The following is a 21,037-nucleotide window of genomic DNA, read 5'->3' as shown; positions in this document are numbered from 1 at the left end:
AAGAAACTTGTTTCTGCATCAGTTAGGATCAAAAGCTGAATGGAAATTACAAATTGGTTTTTGAAGGACCCAAAGCCATATATAGTTTATTTCTCATCCAAGTTTTGGAATTATCTTAATGAGTTTTTAAATGGTAAGAAAAAATACAAGGAAATGAGCAGTTTCAAGAGTAGCACCCACTGTTTTACCTCAAAGTTTTTTTGTTTTCTTTTTCATGAAGGCAATTCTTGTAGTCACCTTTGGAGGTGGTCTCAGGGATGAGGCTACTTGAGCAGGTGGGCTATACTGAGAGAAATGGAACAAGGGCCTGGGGCAGGGGGGCATGTAACTTTCACTGCTCTACCCAGAATCTGCAAAGTGGGATGGAAAATGCTTAAGCACTTTCTTAAGGAAAGCCTAGAAAAGAATCCTTGATGAAGGGAAATGAGGTTATTCTGCTGCTCACACCATAAGGAACCTGGTTTCCCCTCAAGTTTTCACGGTGTCTCTGTCTCTCCCTCTCTCTCAGGTCTCCTACGTAAAAGCGATTGACATCTGGATGGCAGTGTGCCTTCTGTTTGTGTTTGCAGCCTTACTGGAATATGCAGCAGTGAACTTTGTCTCCAGGCAGCACAAGGAGTTTCTGCGGCTCCGGAGAAGGCAGAAGAGGCAGAATAAGGTACCGTTGACCCTAAGTGCAGACAAAGTCAGGTAGAGCTCGAGGTGGTTATCCAGGCAATGTAATTTAGAAAATATAACAATACATAGTGAGCAAGAAGCTGAAGTTAATTTTTGTCCTGATTCATCCTACTATACTGAATTACTGCTCAGGTTAGTCCTTTAAAATTGGAACAGAGTTGTCACATTTAGCAAGTAAAATTCATCGAGAGATGAATGGATAAAACAAATGTGGTGTATACACACACACACACACACACACACACACACACACAAAATGGAATATTACTCAGCCATAAAAAAGAATGGAATAATGCCATTTGGAACAACATGGATGGACCTAGAGATTATCATACTAAGTGAAATAAGTCAGACGGAGAAAAACCAATATCATATGATGTCACTTATATGTGGAATCTAAAAAAAATGATTCAAATGAACTTATTTACAAAACAGAAATAGACTCACAGACATAGAAAACAAAGTTATGGTTACCAAAGGGGAAAGGGGGAAGAGGGATAAATCAGGAGTTTGCGATTAACACATACACACTACTATATACAAGGACCTACTGTATAGCACAGGGAACTATGCTCAATATCTTGTAATAACCTATAAGGGAAAAGAATCTGAAAAAGAATACACACACACACATACATATACATATATATAACTGAATCGCTTGGCTATACACCTGAAACTAACACAACATTGTAAATTTACTATACTTCAATTTAAAGAATATATAGGGCACACAGTTAAGCCTGAATTTCAGATAAATAATAAATATTTAGTGTAAGTACATCCAAGATGTTGCATGGAACAGACTTATATTAATAAATTATTTGTTGTTTATCTGAAATTCAAATGTAACTGGGAGCCCTGTGTTTTACCTAGCAGCTGTAGTTGGAGATATATATCCCATTTGACAAAATTACTTTAAAATCCTGTTGTTTTGAACATTGACAATTTGTGTGCGTGTCTTTGCTCACAAAACTGCTTTGATTGACTTTTTTATGAATTGCTCGGCTTTATGTAAATAAGGTCCCTACTCACGTTGATTTCAACCTGATAAATCCAATTAGACTGATCTCATTGTCTCAACTTTAACTTTAATGCAGAAACCCAAAACTTACATTATCTAGAAGTTTGAGGTTGGAAATACATGGCTCGAAATCTCCAGTTCAGTGGTTCTCAATCTTGCCTGCACATTAGAATAGCCTGGAGATCTTTCAAAAATCCCAAACCTTGGCCATACCCCATACCCATGAATCCCAGTCTCGGAATGGGGCACAGGTGTATCTTCTGAAGGTCCCCAGGCAATGCCAGTGTGCAGACACATTTGGGAAGCAGTGCCCTGGTTTATAATTTAATTTCATACAGGACTCCAGAAGCCTTGCACTTGCTTTCAGTTTCAGATTCTGGGAGAGAAATATGATACGGAGAACTCCAGTGCCTGTAACAATATCACTACCGAACTGAAGTTAAAACTTTACATACAAGAGATGAGAGAGAGTTTTCCAAATCTGTTCCCCCTAAAAAATGATAAATTAAACCCGCTGGGAGCCTAGAAGATAGCATGGAAGATAATGTGGGATCATGGGAGGAACCTTTTTTCAAAATGGAAAATAAAAGAACATGTTTGACAACAGGAATACTGTAGCAAAAAGGGAGAAATCAACACTGCAGTGAAAGGACACCATAATTTCTAGGAAAAAAAAAAAAAACCTTTAGAAGTTGAGAAAGGATGAAATCCAGAGCCAAGGGTCAGGGTTGGCCTTATATGGGGACAGATATTTCAGCCATTTTAATAATGACTTAAATTAGTGTCAGTTCATTGATGAGGATACCAAAGCACAGCTAAATAAGTTGCCCATGCTCATGGGCCACGAAGTAGCACAGCAAGATCTGAGGTGTGATGCTGTGTCTCCAGAGCCCATGTGCTACACCACTGTACCGACAAAATGGGAGAATGACAATGGGTGCTGATCCACTGGTAGTTTGATGATGGTACAATGTAGGAGCTCCTATCATTTCCAAGGATTATGAGGCAGGTTACCAGCTGGAAATGGGATGGAAAGGAGAAACGTAGAAGGTTTAAGGAGGAAAGATATAGTATTAAATGGTAGTTTGGGAGAATAAAAAAGCCATTGCTCCAAGGAGAGAGATGGGGTCAGAATACTGAGGCAGAGGTAGTGGGAGAGCCCATCTGAGGTCTGTGGTTATGAATTTAAAGTTTACAATTAAATTTAAAACTTTAATTAAAACAATCAGCAGGTGCCCCTTTGCAGTCAAGGCTCTTACTATCATTGACAATTGACTTTTGAAAAAAAAAAAAAAAAGGGGGGAGGCATTTCCAATTATTTGTCCCTTAGGAAATGGCATCTTTCCAAGGTAGCACTTTCCAATTTTTTTTGAGTGTGAATTATGTTTAGAAACAATGGTAACAAGAGCTCACAGTGATTGAGGGGTTACTATAAACCATACTTTCCATACGAGAATTGATTTGGTCCCCACAACTGTGCGTACTGTGATCATACAGCCCAGTTTACTGCAGAAAGTCCTGTTTCTGCCTATTTTCCTGATGCCCTGTGTAATTTAGCATTTGTCTTGGATTATTCATTTTAAACCAAAACACTTATTAATAGTTGCATTAAAATAAACTCACATGGGTTTGGCGGACCTCCACTCTATACATCTGCTTTCTGTCATGGTGTGATCTTCTGGGTTGGGGGTACACAGGTGCAGTACACAAGTTCTCACTTTAACATGTGCTGAAATCTAAAAAATAACCATCACCATCCCTGGCCTCTGTTCTTGACCCTTTCCAGAAGCAATGTCATGACTAACACTCTTTCCAGGATAGCTGGAAGGGAGCTTGCTGATAAAATGAAGTGCACTCAGACACAAGAGGCTAGGGATAAATCTTTCTTTCTTTTGGTCTGTCAGTGATGAGATACTGCTGTCCTGCTGGCCATTTGGGGCACCAGCCTTGGCCCATGACATGGCATACAAAACCCAGAAAGCCACTAGGCCACCCTTTGGTGGGGTCAGTGGAAAACATGGGAAAATCCTAAGTTCAGTGAACATGAGACCAACAAAATAGAGGCTGAGCAGTATTGCTGTGGGCATCTAAATGCTCATGATTGAATGGCTTTGTCATTTCTTGATGATTTAAATCTGTAATTGTCTTACTGTTTGATAATTACTGTAAAATAAAAAAGCATCAACATTATAGAGCTGGATTGTCCGAGCCACTTTCCACTATGAAAACTGTCCTTGTTGGGATCAATTAAGTGGTCATCATGCCAATAATGAAGGCAGTGTTCTTATCTCCACTGTACAGATGAGGAGAGGAAAGCCCTGAGACGTTAGGTAAAACGCCCAAAGCCACACACGCAGGCAGCCCTGCTCCAGCGTCCCGGACCTCAGCTGCTGCTCTGCAGAGTTCATGTCATTTTACATCTTACATTCTGATCCAGTATCTCTCTCCCACTCACACACTTGAAACAAACATCTTTAATGCACCCTAATATTTTCTATTCTGTTTTTTTAAGGCTGGTCCGTCAGGGATGAGATTAGGGTGAGGCAAGTGAGATTAGTCACACAAGTAGAGGGTCAGATCTTGTTTTTATTTAAATTTGGTAGTTTTTCCCCATGGATTGACCTGAAGAACTGGGGTTTTGGCACCCCCTTACATTTTGCACCTGAGACCTTACCTTGCCCTAGTTCCAGCCCAGCTGGTCTGGAACCATTAGATTTTCACAGACCCTAATAGGTTGTGGCCTGAGTTTAAAAACAAAAACAAGGCCACCATGTTAAAATGTTCAATATTCCCAATAAAAAAGTCATCTCTTTAATTTCCCATTGGGAAACTGACCTCCCCAACACAATCCAGCCTGATTCTTTAGACGGTATAAGAAAATCCCAGAGCAGATTACTTCCCAAAGTGACATTGGCATGATGATTTGTTCAAGGAAGATGTTTACTGAGAGAGCCCTGAAATTACATTTCCTTACATGGAAAGAGTGCCTGGTGTTTACTGAACCATCAAGTTATGAAACAGGGTTACTTTCAAGGAGGGGACCAGGCAATTTGCAACTAGGTATATCTGCTTTACCTCTTCTACATCTCAAAAAGCAGCCAATTTTATCAAAGCAGAGTTTCTCAGCAACAATCAAGCTGAGATCTTCACTGACAGAACTTGCAAATCCCTATGGTTGGGCCACCCCCAGCCTGTTAGAAGTTGATGTGCCCCAGGTCTAAGTAGTAAAATCCTATTTTTATGTTATGCCCTCAGCTCCAGTAACTTTTCACCATGGTTTAACAACTTACCCATAAGAACTTTAAAGCCTCACCTGCGCTTCTCTCACCCTGTCTTTTTTTTTTTTTTTTTTTTTTTCAGTACGCGGGCCTCTCACTGTTGTGGCCTCTCCCGTTGCGGAGCACAGGCTCCGAACGCGCAGGCTCAGCGGCCATGGCTCACGGGCCCAGCCGCTCCACGGCATGTGGGATCTTCCCAGGCCGGGGCACGAACCCGTGTCCCCTGCATCGGCAGGCGGACTCTCAACCACTGCGCCACCAGGGAAGCCCGCCCTGTCTTTTTATATCTGGCCACACCACTCCTGACTTTGGCATTGTGCCTGATTTCAGGTTTCCAGTTACCCATAGAGCTCTGACTTCTTTATTTTCAGTGACTAAACAGAAATTGTAGCTGCTTGAGAACATGGCTATGGCTTCTAGGCCACCTGAGGATGAGCCGCCTTTTAAAGGGAATGTGGTGAACACACTGTTTAGACTTCAACCTCCCCAGAAGAAAAGATGGAGCCTCAACCTAATTAGACAACAGGGTGAGAATGTGAGGCCCTGATCAAAATGTCTCATGTGACAGTAACTTGGGAAAGTACTCATTTTTTTTGCAATTTTCCCTTTCCCTCCCTTCATTTACCTGTCCTTTAATTCTTAGATAGATTGCCAATTTCCCAAAAGATAACTTCCTAGTAATCTGAAATATATATACATATAACTGACTCACTTTGCTCTACATCTGAAACTAACACTAAATTGTAAATCAGCTATACTTCAATTTAAAAATAATAATTTCCTGATCCTACCGGGTGGAAATGATACCACTCTTTCAAGCACGCATAGTATGTAATTTGTTCCTTTCATAAGGTGTCACCCATTTGTTGTACGTTTTACAGAAGAATATAAAATTGAAATGTATTGGGGGGGTATTATTTAGGACACTCTACTTAGAAATACTTGAATCCTGCTCTTAACCAATCATCTTCCCATTGGAGGGGAACTGGACCCCTCCAATTCTCCTCCATTGGACCTACCGGAGGGGAATAAACCTACAAGAACAGTAGCTATTTTATCGTTATGCAGGCTTTAGCCTCAAATCCCAGTGCAATGCCCCAGGAGGGGAACAACTTAGAAGCCCTGTCCCTCCACTCGGGAGGTCCAGAGCCCTGCACTATTTCCTCCTCAATGTTCCAAGGCCCTTAGATCTTCCCGTTCCAGTGGGGCATAAGCCCCACTGGTGAAGGCCAGAAGACAAGGACCCAGAGCAAATGGTCACCTGGGAGTGGCTTTCTCACACCCATGGGGTCCTGGAAAGTCCCCAGTCAGACCAACACTCCTTCTCCTTAAGGACCCAAGTATCCTCCCTCTCCTCCTGGAGACATCCCTTCAAACACGTAAGGGTGGTGAGCCGGCGGGTCTTCTCAAAGTTTCTGAGCTAAACTGACCTTGTCCTTCCTATGATACAGCTTACAGCCCCTCAGCACACTGGTCACCCTTTCTCTAGTTCGCTAGTGACATCTTGAAGTATGAGTCACAGAATGCGATAGTCCAGGCATGATCAGTATGTAATACAGAAAAGCAGTAATATCCCCTCTCTTTATCTGCACTTTTTAATAATTTTAATTAAATTATAGTAGTGCTTTTCAGTAGTCATATTCCACGATTGGCTCATTTTGACGTTGCTAATGCTTGTTCATTTCCCAAGTCTTTTTTTTTTCCTATTAATACAAATAGCTGTCAAGTTATCTGTTCTTGATTATGTGCTTGATTTTTTTCAAACTTAAAGAAAGGACTTTATATTTATTGCTATAAATGTTCACCTCGTTGGATTTGGCCCATTTTTTAGAATGTATTAATCTTCTTGATAGTGATTTACTCATCTGGAAAATTAGCTACTACTTCTGGCTTTTTAACACTGACAAATAGGTGTCAGTGCCCTTCAAGCAAAGGCCACCAGGAACAAGCTGGTAGTTACGTTGGGTTTACTACTCTTTGCAGTGAGGGGGAACATAGAGAGGGCTCTAAACTGGGCGATTTGGGAGGAAAGCCTACGGAAGCAGAGACTGGATGCTGTCAGAAAGCAGGGAAAATTCAGTGATTAGGTATCTCAATAAATCTTACTTATAGGAGGGCAGACTAGAGTGAAAATAAAACTGTATTTGGTAAAGAAGCAGCAGTCACTCATTTTAACTGAAAGAAAGATGTTTAGTGTTTTCTGGGTGTCACAGTGACCTTGTTTTCATCTGTGCTGAGATAACATTATGAGATGGCCTTGTTTTGTCTCACTCTGTCATGGTCTCAGAGTGACCCTGAGCTTGGTATTCTGTGAGATTACTACAACTGGCAACATTCAAATGGAGGCTCTGTAATTTACCAGGTCTGTGACCCTGGCAGGTTACTTAAAAAAAAAAACAACTCCCTGTGCCTCAGTTTTCTCAGCTGTAAATAGAGTTAATATGTATTCACCTCATAGGACTGTGGTGAGAATAAAATGACTTCCCATGGGTAAAGCTCCTAAAATAGGCCCTGGTATGTGCTAAGTTCTACGTTTAGTGATTGCTTGTTTTAGTATCCACTTTCTGCACCACAAAGGTATGTGGTAGACTCAGTCATAAAGGTTTTGCTCAGTGTATGGGGGAACACAGTCTACAGATTAAAATCAACTATCTTAGAATACAGCAATAGGCTGCCGACCTGCTCCCTCCCCCATTTTTACTCCTCTCGTCTTTCTTCCACAAAGGGAAATGAGACTGCACAGCAAGATGTCAGACAGGTACAGCTATTTTTATAATCATAGGGTTGAAATAATGAATTCGTGCTCTTACTCTACAGTGTCCAAACAAAAGAACTAGAAAGATTAAGGGTAAGCTGAATTCTTCCATTTTACCTCCCACTGCTAAGATGTAGTTTAGCCACAGCCAGTCAGTACAAGGGCACTTTTCTCAAAGTTACAGAGCCCATTAAGACCCTGCCAACCCAATTAGAATGTAAACAGACTTTGAAAGAAGGCTGCTGAAATGCAGATATCACTACCACTAAGCCTAACAGACCAAACAAATCTAAGCAAACAGGGGACCCACTGAACTATATTTAGAGTAAGGTCAACCTTTGATAATCTTGATTATTAAGGTCTCTCACCTTTTTCTTCCTCTCCAAAGGATTAGAGCAGTGGTGGTTCTCAACCTGGGCTATTCTGCCCTCCCCCGCCCCCAAGGCACATTTGACAATGTCTGGAGATATGTTTGGTTGTTACAGCCAAGGGAGGGATGCTACTGGCACCTAGTGGGTAGAGGCCAGGGATGCTGCTAAATATCCTGCAGTGCACAGGACAGTGCCCATGACAAAGGATTATCCAGCCCTAAATGTTGACAATTCCATGGTGGAGAAAACCTTGGTTTAGAACATTGGTAGGTTACACTTCTCAGTATGAAACATTCTAGATTATTTTCTGTTTCTTGTATGTAAATCGTGTCACCCTTGCATACACCCGCCCACCAAGGCAGGAGAGCACTTCCGGTTCTATTAACATCAGTCAGAGTCAATTCCTGCTTGATTCACATACATGTGGGGCCCATTGGGTGATGGCCAGTTGTCTTTCCCTTACATTAGAAAAAGGCAAATTCTATTCAGCAGCCTACCTTCAAAAAATTGATTTCTTTATTCAAATGCACACTCAACTGAGTAGGAAGGAAAACTCCATCTGATTGGCTTCATTCATTAAGACACAATTCATGTGGATGCCTCCCACCCCCAAAAAAGATCTATGATGGTATGCATAGCTTCCTGCATGAAGTAAGGCAGGGTCACATCTGGAAAATACTAGGTTCAGACTCTGAATTAACATCCTGATTCTGAGAGATGAAGATGCTTGTATGTGGGTAGGAAAAAAAATTAAGCTCTTTATCACACCTATTTAGGGAATGCTCATTGGTGTGAAGAGTCATAATGTAAACTTATTTTTAGGATTAACACCTGAACATGTGTGGTTCAATAGGCGCACACATCCACGTTTGGTGTTAAAGAGAAAGGGAAGGCAGTAGGACAGCATTAAACAAGCAACAAACAGTTTCATTCATTCTAGAGAAAACCCAGTGCGGAACTCTTAAAGTGGGTTTGTTACTCAGACTGGGAGAATGCCTAGGAATCCTCACTCCGTAGACGAGCACAGGAATTGAGAATAACCAATAACAAGTGCACTTGTCCAGTTGCAGGCTGAAATGAACAATTCACAGGTGGTGCTGGTGTATGGACTCCATCTTGACCGTCCTGCTCTAGATCAGTACTTCTCCAACTTCGGTGCACATGAGCATCACCTGAAGCCTAGGCAACACACAGAATTCTGGGCTCCAGCCCAAGAGATGCTGACTCAGTAGGTCAGAGCCTGGGACTTTTCCAACATTTGCGGGCCAGGTGATGCTGATGCTGCCAGTCCAGTAGACCCACCCTTTGAGTAGTGAGGCTCCAGAGAACTCTGTAAAACGGCTTTCAGTAATAAAATGCCGTGATCACCTCATACCTTTGCTACTAAGGTGTCCAGAGTCATGTCAAGGACATTAACCCCAGAGATTCCACATTGGGAAACTAGCCACTGAAAGATTAACAAACAGAAAATACTTTATAAAGATATTTTTAGATTGAAGATCCCTACAGGTCTCCTTTTTCCTTGTCCTTGGAAGGAAGCTTTTTTTTTCCTTTCAAGAAGAATACAGTGCAACAGTGTATGTTCTCTTTTGTCATTTAGCATTTTTTCCATATTCTGCCACATGTTTGCACAAAGTGCTTAAAGAGGATTTCATACATCATTAATTAAGGTAACAACTGCTTCCTTAGCAAGCAGGATGTTGAAGAGGTTGTAAATGCTTCTCCTGGGAGGCAGGAGGCATGTTTGGTTTTTGTCTTAAAGGTTGAGGGGTTTAGATGAGGCTTTCACAGACCTGTGTGGATTAGGAGTTTGGACGTAACTGTGAAAGCCAGCAAGAAAAAAGAAATGTCACTGTACTTTGTAATTCCCCTATACCACCAAGGTACAGAGCTGATACTTGTCAGGGGTATAGAGGCCTGAAATATTTTTCAGTTGTTCCTTCTTACCAGCTTCTTCCATTTTGTTAGGTATTGTGACAGACTGTTCTTTTAGGGCATCCAGTATGGAATTCCCTTTTGCAAGATGCAAAGTGACTTGCAGAAGCAGCCTTGCAAATTAAATGCCTGGCTTTGTAGTGTCTCCCTCCAATTCCTTCTTTCATCTCAGGCTATTTCCCATTATCTCCATTTCCTTTACTACCTTCCTTCTTACTAGGTCATATTTTTCTGACTCTGATTTTCTTCTCTTCAAAATTTTCACTTTCCCTTACCTTCAGACTATTTTATTGATTCATTCACTCATAGATTCAGTGTAGATGTATTGCACACTTTCTACAAGCCATCCACAAAGTCTGCCCTTGGGATGCTCACAGGCCAGGGAGAGACAGAAAATGTGTCGGCTTCTCAGTCTATGTACATATGACATATTGTGATACAGACTCTACAGTAAACACTGTGGACGCCCCACCCATATCCCCACGGCACTCTCTCTGCTTCTAAATACAGTGGTGGCTTCCTACTACAAGTTCTGCTCTGCCTTGGTGTGAGGAGAAGGAGGATGTCTTAGGCCCCAGAAGCATGCTCAGGTTTTGCAGGGCAAGCTGGCAACACTGAGGGCTTACTCCAGGAACAGCCCTCTATCAGTAACTGCTGGGGGCGGGGGTTAAATATCCCAACTTCCTTGTCCCTCTGAGGCATGTTCTACACTGGCTCCCAGGGATTCCAAGTGGCACTGAGCCCCAGTTGCCCACACTGTAACCTTTGTACCAATGCACCTTTGACATTGTTTCTTTCCCCACCTCACTTTCCCACTCCTCTACTGGTGCCTCCTGAGATCGCCTCCCAAGATGACCTCCCATATAAACTATTTGTACTCATATCTTTGTCTCAGGGCCTTCTAGAAAAAGCCAACTAAGACAGTACCAAGCCAACATGTGGACTCCCTCAGGGTTGAGTAACAAGACAGGAAGCTGGAGAGGTGAACAGGTGCTAGGCAAGGAAAGGCTCCACACCATGCTAAGAGGTGTGCCCTCCTCAGGGCAACGGGGAGACACTAAGTTTTTAAGTAGGGAGGGGATGCCATGGTGAAATTTGCATTATGAAAAAAAAGTCCAGTTGGGCACTATGGAAAATGCTTCAGACAGAGCAGGACAGGAGGCAAGAGGAAGAGGAGAAGGTTCTTGTTGTAATCAATACCAGAGATAATGAGGGACTGAAAGGTAACAAGAAATTAAATAATTTCTAAAAAATTAAGAAAGCAAAATCACCCACTCTTCTCACTTTTATTCAAGATAGTCCTAGCCACAGCAATTAGGCAAGAAAAAGAAATAAAAGGCATCTAAATTGGAAAGAAGAAGTAAAACTGTCACTTTTTAGAAAACCCTAAAGATTCTACCAAAAACCTGTTAGAACTAGTAAATGAATTCAGTAAAGTCACAGAATACAAAAATCAATATACAAAAATCTGTGGCATTTCTATACACTAATAACAAACTATCAGAAATAAATTAAGAAAACTATCTCATTTACAGTTGCATTAAAAAGAATAAAATACCTAGAAATAAATTTAACCAAAGAGGGAAAAGACCTGGGCACTGAAAACTTTAAGACACTAATGAAAGAAATCGAAGACACAAATGGAAAGATATTCCATGCTCATGGATTGGGAGAATAGTTAAAATGTCCATCCTATCCAAAGCGATCTACAGATTGCAATCCCAATCAAAATTCTGATGGCATATTTCACAGAACTAGAACAAATAATTCTAAAACTTGTATGGAACCACAAAATATCCCAAATAGCCAAAACAATCTTGAGAAAGAAGAACAAAGCTGGAGGCATCACATGCTATGATTTGAAACTAAACAACAAAGCTATAGTAATAAAAACAGTATGGTACTGGCACAAAAAGAGATCAATGGAACACAAAGGGCACCCCAAAATAAACCCACACATATATGGACAATTAACTAACAAAGGAGCAAAGAACATCCAGTGGAGGAAGGACACTCTCTTCAATAAATGGTGTTAGGGAAACTGGACAGGCACACACAAAAGAATGAAACTGGACCACTATCTTATACTATACACAAAAATTAACTCAAAATGGACTGAAGACTTCAATGTAACACCTGAATCCATAAAATTCCTGGAAGAAATCATAGGCATTTGGCTCCTTGACATCAGTCTTACTGAATTTTTTTTTGGTGGATCCGAATCCAAAGGCAAGGAAAACAAAAGCAAAAACAAATGAGACTACATCAAATTTAAAAGCTTCTACACAGCAAAGACAACTATCATCAAAACGAAAAGGCGACCTGTGCAATTGGAGATAGGATATTTGCAAATAATATGTCTGATAAGGGGTTAATATCTAAAATACATTTAAAAACAACCTAATTAGGGCTTCCCTGGTGGCGCAGTGGTTGAGAGTCTGCCTGCCGATGCAGGGGACGCGGGTTCGTGCCCCAATCCGGGAAGATCCCACATGCCGCGGAGCGGCTGGGCCCGTGCGCCATGGCCGCTGAGCCTGCGCGTCCAGAGCCTGTGCTCCGCAACGGGAGAGGCCACAACAGTGAGAGGCCCATGTACCGCAAAAAAAAAAAACCTAATTAAAAAATGGGCAGAGACTCTCAATAGACATTTTCTCAAAGAAGATATACAGATGGCAAACAGGCACATGAAAAGATGTTCAACATCACTAATTATTAGGGAAATGCAAATCAAAATCACAATGAGATATTTCCTCACACCTGTTAGAATGGCTATTACTGAAAAGAAAAGAAATAGCAAATGTTGGAGAGGATGCAAAGAAAAAGGAACCCTTGTACACTGTTACTGGGAATGTAAACTAGTGCAGCCACTATGGGAAACAGTATGGAGACTCCTCAAAAAATTAAGACTAGAACTACCATATGACCCAACTATTCCACTTCTGGGTGTTTGTCCAAAGAAAATGAAAACACTACTTCAAAAAGATATGTGCACCCCTATGTTCACTGGAGGTCACATACCTGTGAAGAGTAAGGTTTTTTCCAGACAGAATGGATAAATAGACAAAAGTATGACTCATGTGATGGTCCAAGGATGGGGGTAGAGAAATGGATATAATGTCAAGAGGAGAAGAAGGAGAATGAAAAGAGAACATTTTCTATGTAAATGAAAATGTGACCAATACAGTAGTTACCCCCACCCCTTTTTGGCAATAAAACAGTTACCCCAGGTCCTTAACATCAGTGATCCTCTAATTATCAAACTTAGTTAAAGTTCTAGTTTTGCACACAGACTCTTTTAAGAGACTTCTGCTATACAATTTTTTTAAGGGAATTCAACATTAAAATAAGAAAACTTGCATCAACTAGTCTCCTTTTGGTGCTATTTATGTTTTGTTTGCTAGGATAGACAGACTTCCAGACAAATGATTTCAACACAGAGTGTTGTGTACCACATGAGAGGTTTAAGTGCAAGATTTGGTGATGACCAAGGAGAGAGCATCTCCTCCACTTAGTAGCACCAAGGAATTGACTGTTCACCTGGGTCATGACACAGGAGTAAGAACTTGACAGACGAAAAAGGGGTGAGGAGGATGATGTTCCAGCTGAGGGAACAGTTATGCAAAGGCTCAGAGGCAAGAAACAACAGGGTGCTTTCAGGTCATCATCAAGAGTTGGGTCTCAAATACCATATGATATCACTTATATGTGGAATCTAAAATATGACACAAACGAACTTACTTACGGAACAGAAACAGACTCACAGATGTAGAGAACAGACTGGTGGTTGCCAAGGGGGCGGCGGGGGGGAGGGATGGAGTGGGAATTTGGGATTAGCAGATACAAACTATTACATATAGGATGGATAAACAACCAGGTCCTATTATATAGCACAGGGAACTATATTCAATATCCTGTGATAAACCATAATGGAAAAGAAAATATATGTGTATAATCGAGTCACTCTGCTATACAACAGAAATTAACACACCATTGTAAATCAACCATACTTCAATTAAAAAAATACTTTCATAAGGATGAAAACAGATAATGAACTTAAAGCAAAGCAAAAAAAAAAAAAAAGAGCTGGGTCTGGCCAAGTGTTGGGGACATGGAGGGATGAGGAAGAAAGACTACAGCTGCTCACGAAGTGGGAGCCACCAAAAGGTCTCTAAGATGCTATAATCAGAATGGAACTGTAGGAATGTCGCTCTGTACAGAAATGGCCAGGCTGGAATGAGGCAGTGTCAGGAAAATGCTGCTGCAGCGTTTCTAGTTAAACACTTTTAATTGTACACTTACCTAAAAGCCCCTCCCCAGAGGCAAAGACTATTATGAATACACGTTTATCTTTTTGTAGTTTTGCTGCAACTACCTTTCCAAATCTGACATACATACTGTGACCTTAACAAAGCTTGCCTTACACAAGTGTAAATACGAAAATGCCTTTGTGGTTTGAATTATTTGCAGTAACACATGCTTCTCTCTCTCTTTTTTTTATTTATTTAATTTAATTATTTATTTTTGGTTGCGTTGGGTCTTTGTTGCTGCGCGCGGGCTTTCTCCAGTTGCGGCAAGCGGGGGCTACTCTTTGTTGCGGTGCGCGGGCTTCTCATTGCGGTGGCTTATCTGGCTGCAGAGCATGGGCTCTAGGCGCGCAGGCTTCAGTAGTTGTGGCACGTGGACTTCAGTAGTTGTGGCTTGCGGGCTCTAGAGCACAGGCTCAGTAGTTGTGGCACATGGGCTTAGTTGCTCCGTGGCATGTGGGATCTTCCCAGACCAGGGCTTGAACCCATGTCCCTTGCACTGGCAGGTGGATTCTTAACCACCGCGCCACCAGGGAAGCCCCACACACATGCTTCTTATCGTTGCTATAATATCACCACAAACTTAGTAGTTTAAAACAAGACAAATTTATTATCTTAAGTCTGGAAGTCAGAAGTGCAATACGGGCGCCCCTGGGTGAAAATCAGGTATCGGCAAAGTTGCATAGCTTCTGGAGGCTTGTGGGGCTGTTAGGATTCGGGGGCTGATCTGGGGAAACTGTGCTCGCGAGCGGCAGTACCACAGCACAAGCTGTAGGGATGGGCTTGGGCAGGACTGCATGGGGGGATGGGGGGAGTCCCTCACGGCAGGCCCCGGGCCAAGGGCTGACAACGAGGAGCTACCGACGAGAAGGGACGAGGGCAGGGGGACTCCTGGGGACGAGGAGATCCGAGAGCGGGCCTTATCTGTCTTGGTGGCGGCATTGAGCAGCATGCAGGCAGGGTCCCACTGGAGAGCTCCGAAGGGCAGGAGCGGCTTGGGGTCTTCTAACCACAGGCTCCACCTTATCACTGGCCAGCAGGCGCCGGGCATAGTTATATGAGGTGTGCGAAGCAGGCAGGCTCTAGGGGACTAACAATCTGCTTGTTTGGGCCACTTAAAAAATTATTCAATGTGTAAAATTTGCATTTGGTGCCAGCAGGCTTTTGAGCTAACAGGTCTCAGCCTACAATGGAGAAATAAACAACCTAGGGGGCCAGTACACAGTGGCCACCTTCATGTTGTTATGTAACAAAGTTCTAGGGGAGAATCTGATTTCTTGCCTTTTCCAACTTCTACAGGCCACCCACATTCCCTGAGTTACAGCCCCCTCTCTCCATCTTGAGAGCCAGCAATGCTGCATCTCTCTGACCCTCCTTCCATAGGCATGTATCCCTCTGACCACAGCTGGGAAAGATTCTCCACTTGTAAGAGCCTTATGATTAAATTGGGCTCACCTGGATAATCCAGGGCCCTCTCTTCATCTCTAGGGCCTTAACTAATCACACATGCAAACTCTCTTTGCCCTGGAAAGTAACATATTCACAGGTTCCAGGGATAAGGACATGGACATCGTTGGTGGCCATTATTCTGATGACCACACATGGCAGTGGTTTCCTGCGACTGTCTGAGAGCGTCCACAGACCACTCTAGCGCTCTCCATGCATCCTTGAGGCCAGAAGTGCCAGAGCAGCTCTCAACCAATGAGAGCTGGGGTGTTGGGGGCCAAATACTCAGCTTCCTCAGCCCTTGGTAGGTCCAAGTCTGAGGCTGTGAGAGGTTTGAGCTCCACTTGCCAACACTGGTGATGGCTGATCATTCACACCCCCTCTACGGACTTTCCCCCTTGTCCTGTCCCGCTTCCCGCCAACGTTCCAAATAAACTACTTGCACACAAATACCTTGTCTCAGGGTTGCTTTGGAGAGAACAAAAGCAACGCCTCCTGGGCAGAGGACTGATGACAATCACGGTCCCATTTAATCCCGTCCTCTGCCTCCTCACCAAATACCAAACAGATCCTGGTGTACCTTTTGTGCCCAAAGTGTGAAAACAGAGGACTAAGGATCTAGAAAGAGCAGCAAGTGGCAAAATAGTGGTTTCTTCAAATTACAGATAAACAACTGCATTCCATCTATTGCAACCTAGAGTTGGAAATGCTAAAATATGTTTGTGCTACTGGTTTTTCCAACTTGACAGGTTTCATGATACAATTCTATCTCTTTATGTCCGGGAAATCTAAGCCTGTGCCTTCAGCTCTGTCACTGTCTGAGAAAGACTATGATGGCAGATATCTTAAACCTTGTCCTTTGACTGGATAGCTCTTAATTGCTGTCGAATTCTTCACGATGATGCAAGCTGTAGTTATTTCAACAGAACTGGATTCTCCTAAAAAGATCAAACTAAATGAAAGAAGTCTGGTGCCTCTCTGACATTAAATTAAAGAGATGTGGGTTTACTAATCACAATATTAATTTGTCTTCTCTCAGTAGTATTCTTGTTTGTAATAAACTCACTTGAGGACAAAATGCTTAAGTGAAGCTGGAGTTATTTCCCACCTGACTGATGAATGGTCATCAAAAGCAAGTGCAACCATTTACAAAATAAATGATCCTGGCTTTGCGCTGAAGTGGTTATAAAGAAATGGGCTGTTTTCTTAGTTTTCGCTCTAAGCTGCTGGACAACCCTAGAATTCATTTGATTAACAAATATTTTTTAATAATGCTTGCTTTGTACAGAGTTATGTTTTAGTAAGGGGGAGTGAGGCTATGAAAACTGCTTGAAACTGGCTCCATGCAGCTTCAGAGATCAATAAGAAAACAAATTAAATGCAAAAATTTTCTACTATGGAACAGAGAATGTTAAGAACCATAATATAGTCGGAGCCGTGGCAATTCCTAGGAAGGGAAGATACTCCCAGCTGGTGAGGAGGGGCTGTTCTCAAGGAGGAAGTGGCACTTGTAAACTTCATTTCGTCTTGGAATGTTAAATGTAAGGTATTCTAATATCATCGTGTTATTGTGAATAAATAAAATAGAATTAGAGACTCTATTTCATAGGCAATGAAAATTCCACTCTTGAACTTGACGTTCAATGCTCACCAGAAAATGGTCTCGTCCTATCCTGCTGAGAGTATACCTCTCATTTGCAATAGATGAACCTGGAGAGCTTCCCACACTGAGACGTTCAAGGTGAAAGCGAGAGTCAGTGACATGGAAATGTCCTTTAATCTAAAGCAGTGGTTCTCAAGCAGAGGCTAATTCTCCCCTGCCCCAGGGGACACTGGCAATGTCGGGAGGCATTCTTGGTTCTCACAACTTGGTGGGGGTGAGGGGGAGAGACTGTATGTGCCACTGACATTAAGTGGGTAGAGGCCGGGATACTGCTACGCATCCTACAAAGCACAGGACACAGCACTCACAGCAAAGAACCATCTGGTCCAAATGTCAACAGTACCAAGGTTAAGAAACCCTGATCTCAGGGCCAGAGACACACAGAGGGCTGAGGCTTCTGAGAGGAAAAAAAAGTTTAGCTTCATAATTACAATCTGCTTACAAAGATACTACTCAGGTGAGGAGTAATTAATTAGAACTGGTATAACCCAAAAGAAGACAGAGCCAGAAAAACCTTTTAATTAGGAATTTCCTCTTTAGTAAGTTATATAAGCTTCTATTTATACCAGATAGTAAAAAAAGGGGATCCAAAATATGGTTCTTTGTTCTGGTAACAAGAGTATGAATTTTGTTGGGCATATAATTTAACTGCTTTTCAAGAAGTTGACACGAGTATAAACATGAGAAGGTTAAGTTATTGAATGTTCCCATTTCATTTCACTCTGTCTGCTGCTGGATTTATTCAAGAGCAACAAAAGTCACATCAGAAATGAGTCCTCATATTTTCTAGAGACAAGATAATGCACTAGAGCAAGGTTCTCAATCCTGGCTACACAGTAAAGTCACCTGGGAGTTTTTGAAGATTTCTGCACGCCCAGACCACACCCCAGACCAATTAAGGCAATCTTTGTGTGTGGGGTGGGAATCAAAACATCCTGATTTTTTTTTAAGATTTACCAGCTGATTCCAAGGTGTAGCCAAGTTTGAGAACTACTTTGCTAGATCCTCGCTTCTTAAAATGTCACCTGTTGACCAGCAGCACAGGCATCACCTGGAGCGGGTTAGAGATGCAGACTCTCAGGCCCCAGCCCAGACCTACTGCATCAGAATCTGCATTATAACAGGACCCGCCAGGGGATTCACAAGCACCTTGAAGCTTGAGAAATGCTGCTCTAGAACGTCTTGCAAAACAGTCCATTTTTGTTTGTTTGTTTTGTTTTGTTTGGTGGTGCGCAGGCCTCTCACTGCTGTGGCCTCTCCCGTTGCGGAGCACAGGTTCCGGACGCGCAGGCTCAGCGGCCATGGCTCACGGGCCCAGCCACTCCGCGGCATGTGGGATCTTCCCGGACCGGGGCACGAACCCGCGTCCCCTGCATCGGCAGGCGGACTCTCAACCACTGCGCCACCAGGGAAGCCCAACAGTCCATTTTTTTAATGTACACATATTGCAACATGCACAGTCTAAAATAAGGCACGCTATTAAGGCATAGGAAAATGCCCCAAAGCGCTAAATAAAATTACTTTTCATGTGATGAGGAACGCTAAGTTCATCACTATGACTGCTCTCTTTTTCAGTAATTTTATTTATTTTTAATTATGAAGGATTTCAGGTATACAGAATAATTTAATCCTGTGTTGCTTACTGTTGTCAGTTGGTTTTGTTTTTCCTAAGAAGAGTAGCACTAGCAACTAGTGTTGCTACGCAACACCTTTTCCCATAACTGAGAAGGTGCCCTCTCTAAGCTCTGCGTTCACACGAGCGGGGAGGGGACGATGTGAAATGCCATCCAATAGAATCCATGCCAGGGTGAGGAGTTTCACTGTGGTTAACAGGATTGAACTGTGCACGCCTGTATGATAGTAAAACAGTTGTTCTAAATAGTCATACGATTTCTGGAAAGAACAAAATGCTTCGAATTAAGGTAGTTTGGCTGTGATATCTCCATAGGGAGTTTCTGAGGTTTGCTAAATGTCGTACAGACAGCCAGTTCCTGGCTGCCAGACCACAGATGCCTTAATTCATCATAGTATCAACAAACGCTCTTTCACACTTCCAGTCTTTGAGGACAGATAGATGAAAAAAAAAACTTATAAAAATCCCTGTCATAAAGCCAGATTTTTTAATACCAGCCAAATATCCCCTCAACATGTTTCATTATAGCACACTTTTCTAGAATAATTCTGCCATAAGAATTCCTGTCCTCTTTAAAAATATACACCTCTTCTCTTAAAATCATAAAAATAAAGAGATAGGAGACAATCATGGCATAGTGAAATGAGCTTTGGCCAGGCGTCCAGCTGGCTGAATTCAAATCCTGGCTGGTACTATATCTGCTGAGTGATGTGGAGCTGTGGTCTTATACTCTGGGTCTTAGTTTCTTCATCTGTAAAAAGGGTCTAATAGGGCTTCCCTGGTGGCGCAGTGGTTGAGAGTCCGCCTGCCGATGCAGGGGACACGGGTTCGTGCCCTGGTCCGGGAAGATCCCACATGCCGCGGAGCGGCTGGGCCTGTGAGCCATGGCCGCTGAGCCTGCGCGTCCGGAGCCTGGGCTCCACAACGGGAGAGGCCACAGCAGTGAGAGGTCCGCATACCGCAAAAAAAAAAAAAAAAAAAAAAAAGGTCTAATAAACCCTTTGTCACAGGGTTACTATTAGGAGGAAACAAGATTATGCACGTGAACCACGGTGCCTTGCACACAGCCAACATTCATCAAATATTTCCTTTCTCTTCCCTTCGTCTGTTTTTTAAAAAAAAAACTGCAGGAAAATGTCATCAGAAATCTAAACAGCAAAGGCTATTATTCACCTTTCAATCTGAAGAGCCTGTCACATTGTCTGGTACATACTAGGTACTTGAGAAATGTTGAATGAATTGCGGGTTTCTACTCAGGGCTCATAGCTCTGTGGTCTGAAGGTGGGAAACCAGCCAGCACTAAGTCATCAGAAGTCATGCCATTTCTTATACGGGGCAGTTAAACATACAGAGCTGTGTCTTCCTAAGGATCCAGCCCACTGGCATCTGACTTCTAGCCCAACACACAACAAATCTGTGGGGAAAGGAATGGACAGCTACCTGGAATAGTATAATTGAGCTCTTGATGTAAACGTATCTCCTCATGCTCATGTACAATGTCCTCTGACTCTTGAAAACGATCCTATGTATTATTTTGACTAATTCCATCACCCACTGTTTAGTGCACAAGAGACTCACAACTATAGTACTCAACTCCAACCTAATAAAGGCAAGCATTTAGGAGAGAATAGGAAAAAGGCATGGCTACTGCTACACAGAGGTGAGCTAAGGACGGAAGGTTGACTTGTCATTCAGCAGGCAGACAAGTCAGAGAATCACTAGACGCGAAGAATAGGACATGGAAAGGCCTAGAGATGTGGAAAAGTTTGGGCCACTGAGGGAACAGAGTTTCTAAAGCATAGGTTATGTCACGAGAAATGATGGAAAATGAAACTCAAACAGTCTGTTACAGCCTGATTATAACGGGGCTGGCAATCTGTGCCAGCAGGATCTGCATGTTTATTCTGGAGGCAAATGATCAGTTCATGGATAACCAGAAAAGTGAATTCA

The 21,037-nt window shown here is 42.5% G+C and overlaps 1 protein-coding gene across 2 annotated transcripts in view; it reads left to right on the top strand.

Annotated features, from left to right (window-relative positions):
• Positions 1-21,037, top strand: part of GLRA2 (glycine receptor alpha 2) — a gene marked incomplete at both ends in the record, with an annotated part of 185,931 nt that overhangs the window by 149,224 nt on the left and 15,670 nt on the right. For both annotated transcript variants that reach the window (XM_081221421.1, XM_081221420.1), the window contains one exon: positions 509-658. In XM_081221421.1, the coding sequence (XP_081077547.1) occupies positions 509-658 (150 nt within the window). The remainder of the gene's footprint in view (positions 1-508; positions 659-21,037) is intronic.

This window comes from Mesoplodon bidens (assembly GCF_964165515.1).
Source record: "Mesoplodon bidens genome assembly, chromosome: X".
Taxonomy (NCBI): Eukaryota; Metazoa; Chordata; class Mammalia; order Artiodactyla; family Ziphiidae; genus Mesoplodon; species Mesoplodon bidens.
This window is presented reverse-complemented; position numbering and strand designations above follow the sequence as displayed.